Source organism: Arachis ipaensis, chromosome B3 (genome assembly GCF_059453495.1).
Source record: "Arachis ipaensis isolate K30076 ecotype BB chromosome B3, ASM5945349v1, whole genome shotgun sequence".
Lineage (NCBI taxonomy): Eukaryota > Viridiplantae > Streptophyta > Magnoliopsida > Fabales > Fabaceae > Arachis > Arachis ipaensis.
Window position 1 is genome coordinate 56465153 of NC_142438.1, and position 21062 is coordinate 56486214.

Here is a 21062-nt window from a genome sequence, read left to right on the forward strand (position 1 = left end):
TACAGTTATTGGTTTTGGATAATTATTTTAAAACAAAGATATAAAATTATAGAGAATTAATTAGGAAAAAACCAAGTTAATTAAACTAACTAATTGAAAAATACGTCTGTTATAAAAAAAACTCCACTATTTTAATTTTTTAAATTTTAAAATTAAAAATAAAAAAGATTGACTTAGTTAACTTATAGTAGAGTTTATTCTTTAGATTTTTTCTATCTCAAATGTATAATATATATTTGATTTGTTCTTTTTTAATTAGTCACTTTTGTTTTATATTATACTTGTTTTATTCTTTTTAGGGAAGAGGAAAAGTGGAAGACTTCTCAAAAAGGGTGGAATTATCGAAAACAGAAAAAAAAGACATAAATACACTCAAAAATATTAATCATTTAATAGCATTATAGTAAATAAAATACATAATATTTATAAAATCTTAAATTTATCAATATTTATTTAAATAGATAGATATTTATTATTTTTAATTTCAAAATATTTTACATATTTAAATTATTCGTACAATAAATGAGTAGAAATATTTTTTTTTTAATTTGATTATGAGTTTACATTATATACCAATTAAATATTGGTACATCATTTGATGGTGAAAGAGTATTTTTAGAGTCGTCCACACTATTACATTCTAACCCATTTTTATCATTTTTTATTGGTAGAAACTTATATGTAGTTATTTTTATATAAAATTACTAGTTAAGAATCGTTAGATAATTTGATATATTTAAAATTTTGAATAATTATTATGTAATAGCTTTCAACTATTAATTTTATAGAAAAATAACTATATGTGAGTATTTACTTTTTTAGTTTTAGGTAATACTTTAAAAAAAAATATTAAACTGACTAAATAAAAGAAACAAATCGAATATATATTACACATTTAAGATATTAATGTTTTTGTTTTTAAAATAATTTTTCAAGACCAATAATAACTACATTGGAAAAAAAATTGAAAGTGGACGAAATTATAAAACAAAACAAAAAAAAATTAAAATAATTGATAACAAAAAGCTAGGAAGGTATAATTTTTTAATATATTCTAATCTTTTTATTTTCAAATAATTATAATATAATAATATAAAAAATAAATCTTAGTAACATTTAAATTTATTATGGATAGATAAAACTATTTTTAAATGAATAAAAATGTGTAATTAAATTAGTATATTTCACAAATATAATATATTTTAAAAAAAGTAATTCATCATCTTATATGTTTTTTTTCCCTTTTTGTGAACTATTTTTTTCTTTTATTATTATCATTTTTTTTTAAATTAAAAATAGCAAGAATTTTTTTTTGTTTAATTACTATAAGGCTCAAGAAACAAAAAAAGTTTTTTGCATTGCATTTCCCTTTTTGTCATCAGTAATTTATGGCACTTACTACACTCAACATTTTCTTTAAATGTATGATGAGTAAACTCTTTGTCATGTGTTATCTATTGAAAGGCTAGTCAATCTTTTAGCCATGGTTAGTCATCTATTATTAGACCACCAGATACCTCACCACATATATATATATCAAAAGCACTACATTCTATATAGGACCGATGAGGTTGTGATTTGTTGACTTCATTTGGTGGACGATAAAAAGTGTATTGCCAAAATGAACTCAGAAAGCGATCGAATGAACTTTTGTATTTCCACTATGAGAGAACATATCATCGCATTGGCTTTAGCCTTGGCTAGCTAGATGGCGACGAGTGTCACGAAGAAAAGGATACGCAGAAGAAAAAGAGCAAGAGCATGTTAGTGTGGAACCTACTTCCATTACTAGTTTTTGGTAAGATGGCCCTGAAGTTGTGATCGTAGGACCTGGAGGGATCTTCACCACTAAAGGGGAGTCACATAGCGAAGGTATTCATAGCCACACAAATTCAACACGGTCTTTGTAAACAAGGACTTTAATAATTCTTTAAAAAGAATAATAAAACATAAAAAAACTTTGAACGAGAACTCTATTTGATATATTTAATGTACTGGAAGTTCAAAAAAAAGATAATGCTATTCAGCCTTTCGTTAATAAGTCAACCAGCAGTCTTCCCCGTAATAAGTATGTCAGACTTTTTTTTAACTTAATTAATAAATAAGATTCTAACAAATCGACCACTAAAATCGTAAAAAGTTTGTTAAAATAATTTTGAGAGTACATTTGAAAAATAGTAGAAGCTATTTTTTTTAATTATTAAAAGTTACAATATGACATGAGTGTTTAGCACCATTTAAAAAAAGTTTTTAACTTTTTAAAAAGTTAATTCACATCTTTTTTGAAAAAATAGAAATATATGACTTTCTGTTTTCGATAAGTCATTCTACCATTTTTCTAAAAAAATTGACTTTAAAACAAAAAAATTTACTTTTATTTTTGGCTATGTGAAAATGTTTTCTGTTTTTATTGGAAATACTGATCCTCCACTACCATTTTTACGCAAGGTTCCATCTCTTAGAAGCACACCATTATTTTCACTCAATGTTCCATCTGCTAGAAGTATTGGTCCGCCATCACCATTTTTACATAATGATTTATCTGCGGAAAATATTGACCTTCTAACACCATTTTAAAACAATGTTCCATCTGAATCACCTACTTCATATATTTCTTCCAATTATTTTTTTTATCATTTTACCACTACATTTTTATTATTAAATTTGTATTTAAGATTGTGTGATATGAAATCTATAAACCCCGGTTAAATTACTAGATAATTAATCAATAAATTAGTTTTTGATAAGGAGGATTAGAAATGTGAATATTATATTAAATTAGGGTAGAGCTCATCGAAACGAGAATTTTGACACTAATTTCGAAGAAAACGGTCCAAAATTAGACCGAAAAGACCGAACTGATTGAACCGGACCCAAACCGGACTGTCGGTCAACCGGACCAGCCCTTTTAAGTGAACCCAAGCCCTTCGTCCCCTTCATTCCAACAGAAACGAAGCTTTCAGCTTCCAGGGGAGGGAAGAACGAGAAATATCCCGTAACCCTCACGTTACTTTCCAAATCCCGTAACTCCTCCGTTCGAGCTCCGATCGCCGTACCGTTTGCGGCCACGCGTTCACCGCGTCGAGCTCTACATTTCTACCAAAACAATTTCATAGGTAATTTGCTATTTCACTTCAGCCTCTCATTTCCCCCAATTTTCGAGTTTTGAGAAGGGGTGTTGAATTTCTTTGATTTTTGATGTTTTAGGATCCAATTAGCTTGAGGAAAACATTCACTCTTGCTTATGTGAAGCTTGGGTAAGGTGAAGATACGATAATTCTATTTTATTTTCATTGAATTTGAGCTTTGAGTATTAAATTGGATATATATGTGTTATGAATGTGTATTAGGTTGTGAATAAATAATTGGAGTTTGAAATTGTGAATACTGGAATTTGGAGGAAGCGGATTAGTTGAGTTTTGAGGGGCTGTCTTGGTTTTGAATAAATAGCTTTGGTCGTTACGTGGAAATCGGCCAAGGTATGGTTTAGGTTTCTTGCATTTAATATATAATGTTCTGTGAAAACTTAGGCTAGATGACCATAGGATAAGTTGGAATGCAGGTGTATGTTTAATGTTTAGTAATTTGTCGATGAATATATTTGGTTGAAGTTTATTGGATAATTAGTTATTAATTTTGGATGGTGAATGTTGTTATGTTAATTTGGAGAGAATTATGGTTGAATGTTATTGTTGATGAACATGGTTGGTTTGGAGCTTATTGATTAACTAATAATTTGGTGAATTATTGATTTGAGGTATTTCGTGTTAGAAGCCTATGATTAGTGAACTATGATCCTTAGTTGAATTTTGGTTGTTGGATTTGAATATTGTATGAGTATAATTGTTGATCTGAGGTAGATTTATTGTGGTGACTGTTATGATGATGATGAAGGGTATGTTGAATTGAAAAGAAAGCAGGTTTGGACCCGAAAAGGATGGCAAAATCCGAGTTTTAGAGGAGATGCTGCCGAAATTTTATAAAAATTAGAGATTTTTGTTTATATGATTATTTAAAAAGATTTAGACTCAAATGTTATATGGTTTGATTTAGAGTTATTAAGAAAATGAGCATGTTTTAAGTTTGATTTATTTAGAAAAGAATGAATTATGTTTTGAATTGGAACTATTGATGGACGGAATGGGAGGTGTGATAATGAAGGATAAGGATTGAATATGATTGACGTATAATGATGAATGAGATGCGATTGAGAAAGATGTGGATGTTGATGAATTATAATTGAATTATTTATATGGCTTATGAATTTGAATAATTTGAGATACGAGTTTCCCTGGATTAAGTGCCGTGGCTTGCCACCACGTGTACCAGGTTGAAAACTCGATACTCTGTTGACCCTACGACGTAAGTGTGACCGGGCACTATATAAATTCCCGGGAATGTTACCCCCATTGAGCAATATTGATTATTTGAGAAAAATCTATGCATAAACTCTTGGGGATGCACGTCGGGGGACAGTCTAAGGACAATTCAGACTTGTCGGGTTGGCTGGATAACCGACAGATGAGCCTCATCAGCCATAGGACAGACATGCATCATATGCATATTACTTGAATTATTTGCTTGTGCTTTAATTCGGTGTGCCTATCTGTATTTGCCATGCTAAATGTGTATTTGTTACCTGCAGTAGTTGTAACCTTCTTGTGTTTGCCTTTATCTGTCTATTTGTCTGTGAAAATGCATGATGGAGTTGGAGGTATGAAGGAATGGCAGTATGAGATTTAGGTTTAAGGTTAAGTTAAGTCAGGTTTACATATTCTTAGAAAACCCACCTTTTATGGCTTCTATTTAATACTTTAAGCTCTATAATCTGAGTGTCGGCGTTCTAGGATTGCCTCTGGCATTTCCAGGACCTTATATATTATGTGTGTGGCACCTTTACCATACTGAGAACCTCCGGTTCTCATTCCATACTATGTTGTTATTTTTCAGATGCAGGTCGAGAGGCATCTCGTTAGGCGTCTGGACTCTTGAAGCGGAGTGGTTACAGGGTTATTTTGTTATGCTATGATGTATATATATATGTACTTGGTTTTCTCTCCGCATAACTTATTATTTTGATCCTCTTAGAGGTTTATGGAGAGGTAGGATTGTGTATATATACTTTTGGGTTTTGGATATATATGTATATATATGTAAATATTCTCCGGCCAGTCTTGACTTCGCAGGCTGAGTCAGCAGCTTGTTATTTTGTATCTTTGGCACTCTATTCCTACTTCTGTTATCATATATTTAATAGTTATGATTTTCTTAGCACGCAGGTTAACTCGTTCCTTGAGCGTTGCGCTTTTATCTTGCGATTTTTTGTTTCCTCTTTTCTTCAAGGCTCGTAGCATATTATAATTCTTCTGCTATTATATGTATTCATTTTATTTTAGAGGTCGTAATACCACACCACCTCTGTTTTACGACTTAAGCGTAGAGCTTAGTGTGGTAGGGTGTTACAAAATCTCAGTTTTAATTTTATTTTTTTTACATGTGATATTATTTTTATATAGCTTGCTATTATTTTTATAGTTAGTTATAACAAGTTCAGTTATTTATTTAAACACTACAACTTTAAAATAAGTACTTTTATAACTAAAAATCCAAACACAAAATAACTCATTTATAAGCTGCTATTAATAAAAGTCTTTGTACGTTAAGCTCTTCTTCCAAAAGAACTTATTTAAGTTATTTACCCAAACGGGACCTGATTAGATCAATTCAATCACCTTAATTGTCATTAACTAAGGGGATGGATCCTCTCCAATAGAAAAAAATTGGATCGTGTTTATAGGGGTGTGCATGGCTCGACCCAGCCCCGAACACTTTAAGGACTAATTTGGGATGATTTTATCGGGTCTAGGGTCGAGTAAGGGTCTCAAAAATAGACCCGGTCATTATTTCGGGTCGGGTCCGAGCCATGGCTCGGGTCACCCGAAATTGGCCCGGTGGCCCGGTCATCATACACAATTGATATTTTGTGTATTAGTGATGAATGATGGCTATTCTTATATGGAATTTAAGTATTGTAAACCTTAATATTTTGTGCAATTAGTTATTATAAGACTATAAGTTAATGTTTTATGTTTAAAATACATAAAATTTTAGACTAATTAATGCATAATATTGTGTTATTTGTATTGATTTAAATATTTGGTGTTATTAGATAATATTAGTATTGATTATGGTTATGCTTTAATTTTAGAGAAGAATTAGTTTTTGTTATATTTTTCTAAGTAAATTTTATCATGTCAAATAATGGTTGGAGTCTTGAAAATTTGGATATTTTCACATGCTAGCTTATAAGAAGGTATCAAGGTAATGTAATGTTAATGGCCCGATTTTCCACAGTTTTTACCCGGTATAATCGTGACCCGAAAGTGTATAGGTTTCATCGGGTCTAGGGTCGGGTTCGGGTCTAATAAATAGGCCCGATATATATTTCGGGCCGGGTCTGGGTCACATCAAACCCGGTTTCACCCGGTCCATGCACACCCCTAGGTGTTTATTGCTCTCTCTCTCCTATTTATTTGTGGTCGCACTTATAAAATTAAAGGTGAGAGATCACACTTTATTCTCTCAAGTGTTAAAAAAATTGGAGAGGATTCATTTCCATTAACTCACGACTCTCTTAGGTTTTACCCTCAAGTTAAGCAAGAAATATAATCTATAATGACTAAAGATATTTCATTAAACACTTAATAGTCATAAATGAAATTTAACATTGAAAAAAAACACAATTTTAAATTCACTAAAATTGCAAAGAAAGTAAGAATTGCTCAACAAAATATAAATTCAAAGTACACAAAAGAGATTCATTCATTCAACTTCAAATTAAATTTTAAATACCAAGCATCCAATGTATAGCGTAAATAGAATATGAAAGAAAATGTAAACCAAAACAAATCTTGTAGACATTGAAGATTAGAACATGAATCTTGCAAGAATGGGCTGGGAAAATGGGTTAAATTATTGGGTTAGTGGTGTATGAGCATCTTTAGTAGTTTTTTTAGTTAATTATCTTAATTAAGTTAATGATTTTTTACTAAATTCTTTACGTTTTAGTCAATATACTTTAAGTACTTTGTGTTTTATGTTTTGTAAAAAATTATTAAAAAAAACTAGCAAAAATAGAGTGGAAGGACAAGAAGCAGATGAGGCCACGAAAACACTCGATCCATGCATAACATGCCATGCCATTCTCATGTGGCACGCCAAACAAGAGATCAACCTCCAGGGACAAGGGCATACCAGGCCAAATTTCTCATGTGACACGTCGGGCAAGTTTTAGGAGCCAATTTCCATGCCCAACCACGGACGTGCCACTCCCAACCAACTCAACTGACACGTCTTCATGCCTCACCTCAGGAAGCAAGGGCGTGCCATGCCCCACACTCAAAGTGGTATGCATTCGTACCCACCAAGCACCCAGCCAAGGGCGTGCCACGCCGTCCTCCCCCTTCCACATGCCTTCGACCTTCAACTAGCCCTTAACTAAGGGCGTGCCATACCAAGCATCCCAAGTGGCACTCCAGACTAAAGATTAGAAGGCCTTCCAAGAGGCCAACTTGAAGGTGTGTCACGCCACTCCCACGCCATACCATGCCAAGTTGAAACACCTTTTCAAGTGGCATGCCACTGATAAACTCCTATTTTATGGTTTATCTTGTGTTCAATCGAGTGGTTTTTATCAACTCTTTACCCACTTATTCATATTATTTGCATGGTTTTACTTTTTCCTTCCTGATTTTGTGCTATGATTGAAAACATGTTTCTTTGGCCTTAAATTTACTAACTTTAATCCTTTCTTATCACCATTCGATTCCTTGATATGTGCGTTAAGTGATTTCAGAGATTACAGGGCAGGAATGACTCAGAGGATGGAAAGGAAGCATGCAAAAGTGGAAGGAATAAAAGAAATCGAAGGAACTGCAAAGCTGTTAGCCCTGACCTCTTCGCACTCAAACGATCATAACTTGAGCTACAAAAGTCCAAATGATGCGGTTCTAGTTGCATTGGAAAGCTAATGTCCGGGGCTTCGATTTGATATATAATTACCATAGTGTCTATACAGTTAGGCGACGTGAACACGTGCTCCACGCGGACGCGTCGCAATGACAAAAATCAGCGTGTTTGAATTCGCAACCAGCAAATTCTGGGCTGTTTCTGGCCCAGTTTTCGGCCCAGAAAACACAGGTTAGAGGCTATAAAGTGGGAAAATCCATTCATTTATCAAGAAAGCTTTAATAATAGATAATTTTAGGATTAGAAGTAGTTTTAGAGAGAGAGGCTCTCTCCTCTCTCGTAGGATTAGGATTTAGGATTTCTATTATGTTTAAGCTATGATCTCTTCAATCACAGGTTTCAATGTTCCTTTAATTTATTTTCTACTTTTATTTGTTCCAATATTTTAACTTGTTAATGTTCCTAAATTGGCTTATGAACTTTTCCATGTTAAGATTTGAATATTCTATTTAATATTAATTGAGGTATTTTAGATTTATGATTGTTTTATTCTATTTATGAATGCTTTTAATTCAATTTAGATTTATTTTCCCCTTTTGGCTTTGGTTAAGTAATTAGCAATATTGGAATTATCAAACTCAGCTGTTGGTTGAAATTGGAATTCTCTGCTGGTTAATTTGTATTCCAATAACTTTAGTCTTTCCATAGGAGTTGACTAGGACTTGAGGAATCAAATTAATTAGTCCACTTGACTTAACTAAGTGGGAGCAGAATCCAATTCTCATCACACCTGATAAGGATAACTAGGATTGGACGTCTAATTCTTATACCTTGCCAAGAGATTTTATTATTATTAATTTATTTTTCTTGTCATTTAAATTACTTGTTCCTTATTTAAAAAAAACCCAAAAACATATCTTTTTACATAACCAATAATAAATACACCTCCCTGCAATTCCTTGAGAGACGACCCGAGGTTTAAATACTTCGGTTATAAATTTTATTGGGTTTTGTTACTTGTGACAACCAAACTTTTGTAAGAAATGAATTCTTGTCGGTCTAGAAGCTATACTTACAACGGGAATTTATTTGTGAAAATTCTAGATCGCACGAGAATTTCGTTCTTCAAAATGGCGCCATTGCCGGAGAATTGCAAACGTGTGCCTTATTATTGGTTATTGTAAATATTTACTTTTAAATTGATTTATTTCGAAAAAAAATCAGATTTTATTTTAAAATTTTTTTTTATCTTATTTTAGTTTTAAATTTCAAAATTCAAATCTTTTTCAAAAATCATATCTTTTTCAAAATCTTATCTTATCTTATTTCAAATTCAAATTTCAAATTTCAATTAAATTCCGAAATTCAAAAGTCAAAATTCAAAATTTAAATTTAAAATTTCAAAAATCAAACCTTTTCAAAATTTAAATCTTGTTCAAATCTTTATCTTATATTGTTGACTTTTCAAAATTCAAATTTCAAAATTTAAAATTCAAATTTAAAATTTCAAAATTTAAAATTCAAAATTTAAAATTCAAATTTCAAAATTCAAAATTCAAAATTCAAAATTTAAATTTCAAAACCTTTTAATTTAAAAACTTATCTTTTCTTACCTAACTTATCTTATCTTTTCTAATCTTAAAATCAAATCTTTTTCAAACATTTTCTCTTATTTATTTTATTTTGCTTGTTTATTTATTTTTGTTTTTAATTTCTATTTAGCTACTATGAATTCTCACCCCTTTGGCTATGAGTTTGGTTACAATCATGTTACAGGAAGAGGAGATTACAATGAAAGCTTGGGTCATGGATGGGACAATCAAAGATGGGAGGAGTCACAAGGATTTAATCAACCCTCTTGGCGACAACCACCTCCAAGGCACTATCAACAACCATTCTATGATGCGCACCAAGGCAATGGTTATGGTGGACCTCTTCGTGACAATCAACCTCCACCAAACTACTATAGTCAAGAGCCATTCCAGGGAGCGTACCAAGATGATGAATATTGTGGACCCCCTTGTAGTTACCAACAAGCCCCGCCATATGCTTATAAACCACCTCTCCAACATACCTTTGAACCACCAAACTCACAAGCTCCTTTACACCATTCACCTCCATATGACCCTAACCACACCAACCACCATATGAACCACACCCAAAACCACCACCTCAATATTCACCATCTCCATTGGATAACAACACACTCATCTCTAATATCATTGGTCTCACCTCTACACTCCAAAATTTTATATCTCGCATGGACCAACCCTCTACCTCCAATATTCAACCCTCAAGTTTCAGTGCGCTTCCTTTTCAACCACATAATAATCTTCCCATCCCGTCACCACCCTCCATGGAAGAGCACCCACATCCATCAATCCAAGAGCAAGATGATCCCAATTATGCTATTGATATGGAACAAGAAAGAAGGAATCATCTTCGCGAATCCATACTTCATAAGAAGCTAGAGGAGGCCCTACAGATGAAGGTAGTATAAACCCTTGAAGTCGAAGGAGTGGTTGAAGAATTAGTGAAGGAAGACATCAAGGAGGAGTCTGATCTTGTCTTAGAGCAAGAGGAGGCCCAAAAGGTGAAGATGGAAGAGACCCTTGCAGATGAAGGAATAGTTGAAAGGAGCTGTCATGGAAAGGAAATCATCAAGGATGAATACGATTTTATACTAAAACAACTGGATAAAGCAGCAATTATTGAAGAAGAAGAAGACTGTAATTCAAAATGAAAGGGGAGAAGGTTCCCAATTTGAATTTAAGACAAAATTACCGTCGAATTTATCCGCGGGTAACGAATCAGTGAGTGACCAAAACATATTTAGGTTTATCATCGGAAAAATTCGATCATAAATTTGACGATAATTATCACGAAAATTTTTCTTTTTTCCTCCAACTATTATCGACGAATTTACTGTGAAAAATCGAATCCACCGATAAATTGTTTGCCCGACAAATTTATTTTCAAATTTGCATGTAAATCTCTCACTAATTTACAACGCTAAATCTGACAGTATGCAGCATTTCTCTTGTACCAATAGTAAATTCGAGTTTTCTTTTCTAAATAGTAAAATCGCATTGACTTGGTTTCAAACTCATTTTTTGTAAATTCGACTGGTATAGGGATGACTTTGAGAGTTTAAATTTTATCCAATTTTGGGCTAAAAACGGCACCGTTTTGCTAGAGAAAAGGCCTTTCGCCTTGGGTTACATTATTACACTACCACTAACGGCACTCAGTAACTCACTCACTTCCTCTGCACTATTCTCACCCATACTTCCACTCTCTTGCTGCCCTCGCTCTAGTCGCTGGATACGGTCGTTTGTCGTTGTAGTCTGCTTAGTGCCTTCGTCCTACCTTTGCTTTGCTTTGCTTCGTGGCTTCATCTCGCTCGCCCAGTTGGTTTCTGTCGTTGCTACTCCTAGTCTGTCGCTGCTGGCTACGTGTACGTCATTGTAACTGCATTTGCTTCTGGTTCAGACATATGCGTTCAGACTTTAGTGATCAGAGATGAGCTTTTAGGTTCTGCAATTCCAATTTGGTGTTGCCCCTGCTCCTAGCTTCTAGCCAATGCTTTTTCGATCTCATTAATTCTGCTCTATTTCAAGTATTTAAAATTTATCTTTTTTTAGCATTACTCAATAACTGAAACTTCAAACTTGTGTTTCAAATTATTTGTTTTACGTTGCTTCTATAGTTATACTTAATTACACAAACATTATTATATTGGAGTAATTCGAAATTAGATTAGGTTAAATATCACAAACTCATAATATCTTGTATGTGCTTTGCAAGTTGCGTAGGTAACCTTCACAAAATTGATGTACGTTTATTTTATATTGTTAAATTGAATTTAGATCCTCTAAATTTTAAATTTGTACTTTAAAGATTAAAGTGTAATTTTCTATTCTTGAATGATTTCTCTCTCATATTTATTTTTGGTCTCACCTATAAAATAAATGGTGGGAGATTACACTTTATTCTCTAAAATGAAATTCAAAATTTAGAGAATCCAAATCCTGTTAAATTAAACTTGAATGATATGATGTCAATTGTGTATGCTTTTAATTGTTAGAGTCATAGTTGTCAAATCCGACTCAATTTAACCAGTTCGACCAAAAATTGAGCCACTCAGTTATTTGATCGGGTCGAACCATTCATCGAATTGCTTAAACATCAGACTTGCAAAAAATCGATTCGATCCATCTATCTATATATTATAGTAGAGTAGTAGCTGATTGTTCAATCGACAAGTGGTGCGCCGAGTGATTGACACGTGGACGACACCAAAATACGTAGTGTCATATGTATTGAACCTGAAATGAATAAAAAATAATAGTTATTAGGGTGGCAAAAACAGGCATTTTATGTCTTTGAGATTCAAAATTCACTATATAAAAGAGCATGCATCTAATGTTCATACGTCTATCTTTCTACACATCACTTCTTCCAGTTTGAAAAAGTGTCAAAGGCTAGCTGATTGTAGTGGTTTTCCGTTTATCAAACTAACCATGGCTGAATCGTTTGATATGTTGATGGACGTCAGTCCGAAAAAACTTGCATGGAACTTCTTGGTCTATGTTGTTCGTTTGTGGGAAGCTCCTAGCCGGTACAATCCTAAAGAGATCAATAGCATTGAAATGGTTCTTCAAGATAGTCAGGCAAGTAATATTGATTGAATATAAACTGCATGATCTTATACATTCACACATGCATTCCAAACTGAGCTATATTTTACTATCTTACAGGGAGGGAGGATCCAAGCTTCGGTCCCTAAGGCGTTGGTACGTAGATGGAATGATAACCTTGCTGAGTTCAAGATGTATAAAATGTCAAATTTCATTGTTGTAGACAAGAGGGAGAAAACCAAGACAACTATGAATCGGTGGACCTTAAACTTCTCTCACCGAACTGTGGTGCTCTTGGTGGAGAATCCAACTTTCCCACTTCAAGCGTTTCGATTAACGCAAATTTCAGAGTTGTTGAATGCTGACAGGATCGATGACTCTCAATTAGTAGGTGAGGCGAATACCATTTCACTTGCTTAGTGTATAACTCATAACTACCTAACAATAAGTTGGATATCGCAGATATTATGGGTAAAGTGGTTGGAAAGGAAGATCCCAGGGAACTCATCACAAGCAAAGGGAAGGAAACGAAGTGTCTAGCTATTTTGGTTGAAGATCTTGAGTAAGTTGTGTTCCTGAATTATAGTGACACAATATAGCTTGTGTTATAATGATAATAAGGGTTAAACCTGTTTAATCACACTGATTTGCAGTAATTATCGTATTGGGTGTGTGTTGTTTGGGGACATGGTTGATCAAATACTACCATACCTAGATGATGGAAGAGTTGAGCCATTGATAGTGGTCCTGCAGTTCTTCCGACCGAGTAGATGGAATGGTATGAATCCAAACCCTTTATCTTATAGTATATAAATTCAATGTACACATTAAGTATGTATGAAGTTTTCTCATTATCAGCTTTATAAAAATACAGAGAAAACCTCAGTACAGAGTCATTTCGACGTTTCTAAGCTACGCATCAATCCCGATCTCGATGAGGTTCGCGACTTCCGTGACAGGTCTGATCCACATTTCAATTTCTATAGATTAATTTTCTTTTCACGGTCAGAAGTAGCCAAGCATTAAGAAAATACTTACGTTGTACCGCGTAGGAGGCTTGCCGCTATACCCTCAAATTTGGTCAGAATTAGTCAAGTCAACACAAACAACTCACATTCTGGGGCAGATGAACTTAAGCGGGGAGATGTGACGGTGAACACAATAGAGGAAGCACTAAACTCAACACAGGTCATCCCCAAACCTATTTAAATCCACGTTACATAATATGGCATTTACATAAACCCTCATGTATTTGAAGGAAGGCCCTTTGTGGATTGCTGGAACAGTTGTGGCAATCAATTCTGGCAAGGATGATTGGTTTTACAAATCATGTAAGAAGTGTCCGAAGAAGATTGAAACACCAATTGGAAATAGATACGAGTGTGGAAAGTGTGGCCACACTCACGGAAGTGCATCACTAAGGTTTGTGTTCAGATTTTCAATATGTTTTGGATGGACTATGTTATTACAAGTTACTAAGTTGTGCAATTTATCTAATAGGTTTAAGGTTGAGGTGATGGCCTATGATTGCACTGGTAGCATAACACTGCTTCTATGGGATCGAGAAACAGTTCAACTATGTGGTAGACAAGCAGAACAGATCAAGGATGAGGAGGTTCATAGTAAATTATAACAAGTATTATGTCATGTACTCTATATAAATGTCAATGAAATCAACTATAAGTTTAGACTTTTGTGATTTAATTTCAGGAACTTTATGCTGAAGGATACCCTGCAGCTCTTGAGAGCCTTTTAGAAAGAAAACTGCTTTTTAAGGTGAATGTCAAATCCTCCAACATCAAGCTCTATGACCAGGTGTATACAGTGATGAAGGTCTGCGAGGATGATACAATTTTTGAAATGCATCTCCCAAATAAAACGTTCTCCACTGTAACTGTATGTGCTAAAAGTTTGTAGGTTCCTTGATTATATTGAGACTTTGAGCAGTTTATATGGCTATAATATCTAAGTAGGAATATCTCCAATATGGTTGTAGGATACTGGGTGCAGTAACTCGGTGGATTTGTCAGCAGCTATGGTTAATATCAACAATCTTAGTGATTCTCAATATTCTGTGGTAACTTTTGTGCTATATACTTTATAGAACCAGTTATTTTGTGTTAAATCTGCAGAAAATTGACAGTTTTTTTTTTTTTCATGGGACAGGATGTTGTGGAGGATAGTGTTACAAGCCTCAAGTGCAAAACCCCAGCAAAAATAGCTACCATAGTTTTAAACCAACAAATTCCCATCAACATTGAGAATGAAGAAGAACTGGGGTTTTCAACCAACAAACTTACCCGCAATCGTGGAAAGAGACAGAAGATGCAAGTTCATGATAATAATGAATGAGCTTTATGAAATACTTATTTCAGAGATATCTATAAACAGTGTTTTGCTTAGCTATTATTGTCTCCATGTTTTGATAATGGTCTTATTAGGGTTATTTATATGTAACTAAAATTAGTAATGAGGAGTTAGAGTCTTAACAATAGAGATATTGATTAAGAGAGGAACTATATGTTTTAATGGTATGTAATGACAACTCAGGCACTGGATTTTTCTTCACGTGGCATTAATAGTGATTTCATATATTTATGTTGTGTTAAGTTACATAATAAAAAGACTAGCTAAATAATATAAAAAAAGTCTTATTATATGAAATATTATGGATACTTTATACAATAGCAATGGTTATCGCTAAGTCATGCTAGAATCAGACACTATTTTATATAGGGAAAGAGTCAATACTTGATTAAAGCTGAGGTATTAATTGAATCATAAACCTCCTTAAGTACATTATCAAACAACTTTCATTAATAGTCAATGCCAATCATTCTAAATTTGACAAGCCAACAAGCTAGATAACAATAACTCTCCACATATAGGTATTATACATTACACATAATTCATGTGATCGTAGTTTCGTAGCTGCCAAAGAACCATTAAGCAAAGAACTAGGGAGTATTTGATAGGTATCTAATTATAAGAAAGTGTGTACATCTATACAAAGGTATTAGTGCTAAACTAATCAATTTAGCATTGGCCTATCTTTCAAATTTTATAAACTATAATCATGATATATGTAACTAACAAAGTGGCATTACAAACACTCTGTTGCATTTTTTATAAGTGTATACTTATAAGAGAGTGTGACACTTTTATGCAAAGGTGAGAATTTGTTTATCAACTTATCATTTTAATATCTTATGCTTGATGTCATTAGTGTAAATATGTGATAAAGCCAATTAGTCCATGTGATTGAAGTATTGTAATCAAATAGACATGAGACTACGTTATATTCAAATGAATGCAAAATCAGCAAGTATGCTGGATTTAAACAGATGCACTGCTAACAATTGTAGCTAAGTTTACAAACCAGTATCTCGATCCTTAATGTAGTTTGCCAGTTATAGGTTTAGACTACTAATGCTCACAAAGACCAAAGAAACAATGTGTCATATGCGTCATTTACACATCTAACTGTATTAAATAACGTGGGAAGGTCAGCTAACATAGAGTGTGAGAAATTATAATTGATGAGCTGGATAAAAAAGTCACTTATTCCATACAAGTGTAAGCAGCGAGCTGTTAAAACCTTATCAGAACTATATAAAGCAGATAAATTGCATCACAAAATCAAATACATATCTACATTGAGTTGTGTGGAACAAGCTTTCAAAAGTTTTTAAATGTGACTTTATTTGGGAAACGATGAATGAAATATGTGAACTATTCGGTGAAGTTTATTCATAGTGAAGGAAGAAACAAAATCTTTATCCACACCATAAAATTAAAACAAGTAAACCTTTATTGCCTTTCTTGAGGAAGGGGATAATGTCAGCCAAATTCATGCAAAGTCATAGTGTGAACATATCAGAGCATATACATTTAAATCATATAAAAATAATGGTTGATTTTTTTTTTATTCTATATCCATACTGATATATTAATAGGCATTCACGTAATTATCGTTTTATTTTGTAAAGAAATAAATAATATGATTTTAAATATTAGTAATTATAATAATAATAAATATAGTGATATTATATAACTTTTAACACAACTTATTTAATTATCTATCTAAAGTTTTATTATTGCGTGATACCAAATTTTATCATTTTCTTTCACACGAGTTAATTAAATCGTTTCATTATTTTAACATGGGGTCAAATCTAATTTTTTTATGGGGGCATATATATGCACACATTTACTGTCTAACATTTTTTAAGAATGATAGTATGTGCACTTGCTCCCACAAAAATTCACATGGATCCATAAGTAATTTTAATATATCTTTAAATTGTATCCCAAGTAAAGGTTGTTTCTTATACCAAGTGATAATACCATGAATGGTTTACCGATTTAGACCACTTATCTGTAAATTCAAAAGTGGACAACAGTTGGATTCAATTATATTTATACGTGGTTGCAGGTAAAGCAAAATATCTATCACACATATAGAAGGAAATATGCATACAATGATAAAAATGTCACCCGTCTACAACTATGAAAGAACATGATTAAAGTTCCCTTGATGTTTTAATGAAATGCAGGACTTTGTTCATAGTGGGTTTCTTTGGGAAACGATTAAAGAAAGCCTGGACTATCCTGTGAGTTTAAATGATGGTTAAGGTAATAGTAGATAGGGTGGCTCATTTTGACACACATCAAGAGCCTCACCATTTTAAATCAACGGTGATCAGATACGTTGCACTTAAATCTCGGGTATCAAGTTGACACATCATAAGATTTTTCGAAGTGACTAAAGCTCAAAATAGTGAAGTAGGGTTGAAATGAAGCATTGTTTTTTCTGAAAGAGATTTCAATTAAATAGACGAGTTGAATGCAGTGTGTTGGCATAGTCTTTATCCCAATCTTTGTTTACATGGGGCTCTGTTCAAACAAGACTACCATTGCCTTTTTTGAAAATAGGCTTTGTCCAAGACAAAATTATGCAAACTAATGGTGTGAAACATAATTAGTGCATTGACCTAGTAAAACTATAAGCACCATCGAAAAAAAAGGCAATGTCGATATGTTCTCAGGATTTGCATTAATTCACTAACAAAGAGAAGGCGAAATTGCATTTAAATCAAATAAAAACTCAATATAAAATAGGACATTGCAACATAAGATAATGTAGTACCTTTTAAATCATACCTTGAGGTATGTAGTCAAAATAGTGATCATTTCTATTTGTGCAACTGTAAAAGAATAAAGAGGTGTGTGATCTCTATTTTTGCATTTAGATACTTTTAAGAGATAAATATAATTTCTGGATCATGATTAACAAGGCATACAATACATACGGGCTTTCAGTTACATGAGAAGACTTAACATTATAAAACATATTAAACTAAAAAATTATTTCTCATACCAAGTGATAAAACCAGTAATGGTGAACCTTGTCAGAAATAATATATTACGAGGTAGTAAGATGTAATGCAAAATGGTTATGACAGCTATATAAAATGTCACCAATCTATTGAAATAACTTGATTAAAGTTTTCTTAATGGATTAACTAAATACAAGACTCATTGGAGTAGCTATATACAAAAATAGGTTCTACGTGTTGCTTTCAATACACCCTTTAAAGTTTCTACTAGAAAGAGTTTAGCTGACCCAAAGAGTGTGCACAAGACAAAATCTATAGTTAAATATGTTAACTAGCAAATGCCAATAATATCCAATGGTCATTCAATTATGATGCAATAACATATAATACACAATGGGTATGACACATACATAGGCTAATGACACATAGAATGAAAAACAGGTCACCAATCTATTGAAAGAACTTGATTAGAGTTTCCGTGATTGATTAACCAAATACAAGACTCATTGGAGAACTTATTCACAAACGTAGGTTCTAAGGTGCTACTTCCAATACACCCTTAGCAGTTTCTAATAGAAGGAGTTTACGTGCCCAAATAGTGCCCAAGAGAGAAAACATAGAGTTAAATACCTTAACTAGCTAATGTGCCTAATATCCAACGGTCATTAAATTATGATGCAGTAACATATAATGCAAAATGATTATCACACATGCATAAGGTAACGACACATATAGAGAATGATAAAAATGGCATTAATATAAAGAACTTTTTTTAAAGTTTTCTTGATGGATTAATTAAATGTAAGACTCATGGCACAAGTCATACACAAAATTAGTTACTACTGTGTTGCTTCCAATACATCCTTAGCAGTTTCTAAAAGAAGTATATGAGGTGTCCCAAAGAGTGCACAAATGACAAAACGTGTAGGTAAATACTTTTACCCATTAATGTCACTAATATCCAATGGTCATTAGATTTGCATGAATGATAAAGCAATTGGCCTATATTTATTAACAAACAAACTAAGATCGTCATCTAATTAATTTATTTATCACCAATATTGGGTGTACTCATTATTAAGGTAATGACAAAGCAATGCATCTAATGTATGCATAGAGTCAATACAATTTTATTTAAATATTTATATAAATATCTTATTTTGCAGTTTGTTGTCTTAGCCATTACATGACACGTTCTAAATATCAATATAGGCTATTGATATTCTCATTCAAAACATATATAAGTCATGAGTTGTGAGAAAGGTTACAAGAACCATAATTTATACTCAAAAACACTAAGAGCCATTAGCGGTTCTGTAATAAACTGTATAGTTAGAATGAGTGACACTCCACCCAATATGAAAAAACTTCCACACCTTAGTGAGGATCTTATCTGGAAGATCATGGTGAAGGCAGATCCTAAGACAGTTGGACAGTGTAGAACCCTAAGCAAGGGTTGGAATTTCAGGCTGTGTACTAATTTGTTCGTGAAGACAAATTATAAAGAAAATAAAGATCGAAGCAAGAGTGTGATCGTAGGCATTGGCTATCCCCTAGGTGATTACAACTCTGTTTGGTTCGTCCGAGCTTATATTCATTCGGGTCGCCAGGTTCAGTTCAATGTCCCAATGGATGCTAACCAATATGGCTTCTATTCAGTCATTGGGTCTGAGAACGGAATCATATGCATAAAGATCTCATTGGGTGGCCTTAATTCTCGGCTTCTTATATGGAATCCAGTCTCGGATAAGAGGCGGTACGTAACCGATGAAGCAAGCAAGCATTCCGCTCATGCCGTTTCTCTATATGCATTTGATTTTTTGGAGGACGAAATTGAGTATCGTATTGTGCATGTCTACAAGCGTGCATTTAGACAAAGAAATATGTCATGGTCTCTTTACACTTCATTTGAACGAGAATGGACTCATTCCGGTATGTTTGAGAGTGATGTCCAGAAACTTGGGCCCAAATATATAGTGAACAACGGGATAGTCTATTGGATTGGGTGGCAGGGAGCTGATTTCTTTGAGCCAGCATACATAGTCACGTTCAACCTCCGCATCCAGATGTTCCATGAGGCAAAGATCCCCCCAGATGTGCCATCTGATTACAACTCACTAACTTACTTCAACGATGGTGTCGGGTATATTTCATACCGCAATCTTGCATTCAGCAGGCAAGTCCTGGTCTGGCAAATGAAAAGGAATGGTGATCACAACATCCACTGGGAGAGGATGATTAGAGTTTCTGGTCTTGGAATCCCATACACTCCTTCATTGTTCGTAGGTAATGACATAATAACAGTCATGGAGTGCAGAGGTGGGTCAGGAAGTGCAAATGATGCCGTGGGAACAGACTTCCTGATTTCGAGGCTAAAATATATGGAATCAAGAAGGGAGCATTTGGTTCACCGCACATGGCAGAAACATGTTAACGTGAAGACAATTACAATGCATTCAGATGGGCTATACATGGTTTAGAGTTCTATGATCAATTTAGATGATTTTGCTGAGTTTTAAATGCAGTTTATTTTGTTTAGTTTGGTTATTTAGACAATAGGGTAGAATATATGTAGTTAGATCCCTTGTGTTTCAATATAACCGTCTATTGGGTTCGTTTTGATTTTGAAGGAGTTATCAATGTTAGTTTGTTAATCAATGTTATACACTCTTCTAAATTTTGTAACAACTTAAAAGGTTTAGGGTTTACAGGTTTCTTTATCCTTTTATCTTTGATATTAAAGTAGTAGTAATGGTTGTAGCAGGTAGTACATATGGTTAACTTTCTATATGTACCCATTTATATACACTTAATTTAATGTTGAAATCAGATTTACATATTCAACTCAATATATTAATGAATACATATTTTTCTGTAAATTCATTAAGACATGTCACCGTAATTTAATATCCCTAATACTAATTTAACAATGGTTATCTATTATCAATAATAAATACATTACCTAGATTTAACTAAACAGAATTGATTGATTACACTAACATCATCTTGATATGAAAAGTATATCTGGCTCAGAAACAAGTTATCATATACCGGACTTTATAAATTTTGTATATGACATATTCACAACCAAGGTTAAGAAGGACTTTAAACTACA

The 21062-nt window shown here is 33.2% G+C and overlaps 2 protein-coding genes across 2 annotated transcripts; both read left to right on the forward strand.

Annotated features, from left to right (window-relative positions):
- Positions 1–12491: 12491 nt before the first annotated feature.
- LOC107630584 (uncharacterized) lies at positions 12492–14960 on the forward strand. Its single transcript, XM_016333774.3, has 11 exons — positions 12492–12641; positions 12729–12999; positions 13071–13170; positions 13262–13386; positions 13483–13567; positions 13661–13796; positions 13867–14030; positions 14109–14223; positions 14319–14504; positions 14605–14685; positions 14775–14960. Exons 1-11 carry the CDS (start codon positions 12492–12494, stop codon positions 14958–14960), a joined length of 1599 nt encoding a protein of 532 aa, XP_016189260.2.
- Positions 14961–19350: 4390 nt separating this feature from the next.
- Positions 19351–20427, forward strand: LOC148570720 (uncharacterized). The gene has a single exon (XM_088507151.1). The coding sequence runs from the start codon at positions 19351–19353 to the stop codon at positions 20425–20427; it is 1077 nt and encodes a 358-aa protein (XP_088363277.1).
- The last annotated feature ends 635 nt before the right edge of the window (positions 20428–21062 follow it).

What these genes read in the sequence shown, in the direction of transcription:
- LOC107630584 (XM_016333774.3), top strand. Translation starts at nt 12,492, where the DNA reads ATGGCTGAATCGTTTGATATGTTGATGGACGTCAGTCCGAAAAAACTT. An exon ending in TGGTTCTTCAAGATAGTCAG is followed by an intron (nt 12,642 to 12,728) that starts GCAAGTAATATT and finishes ACTATCTTACAG; the next exon opens with GGAGGGAGGATCCAAGCTTC. An exon ending in GTTCGCGACTTCCGTGACAG is followed by an intron (nt 13,568 to 13,660) that starts GTCTGATCCACA and finishes TGTACCGCGTAG; the next exon opens with GAGGCTTGCCGCTATACCCT.
- LOC148570720 (XM_088507151.1), top strand. Translation starts at nt 19,351, where the DNA reads ATGGTGAAGGCAGATCCTAAGACAGTTGGACAGTGTAGAACCCTAAGC.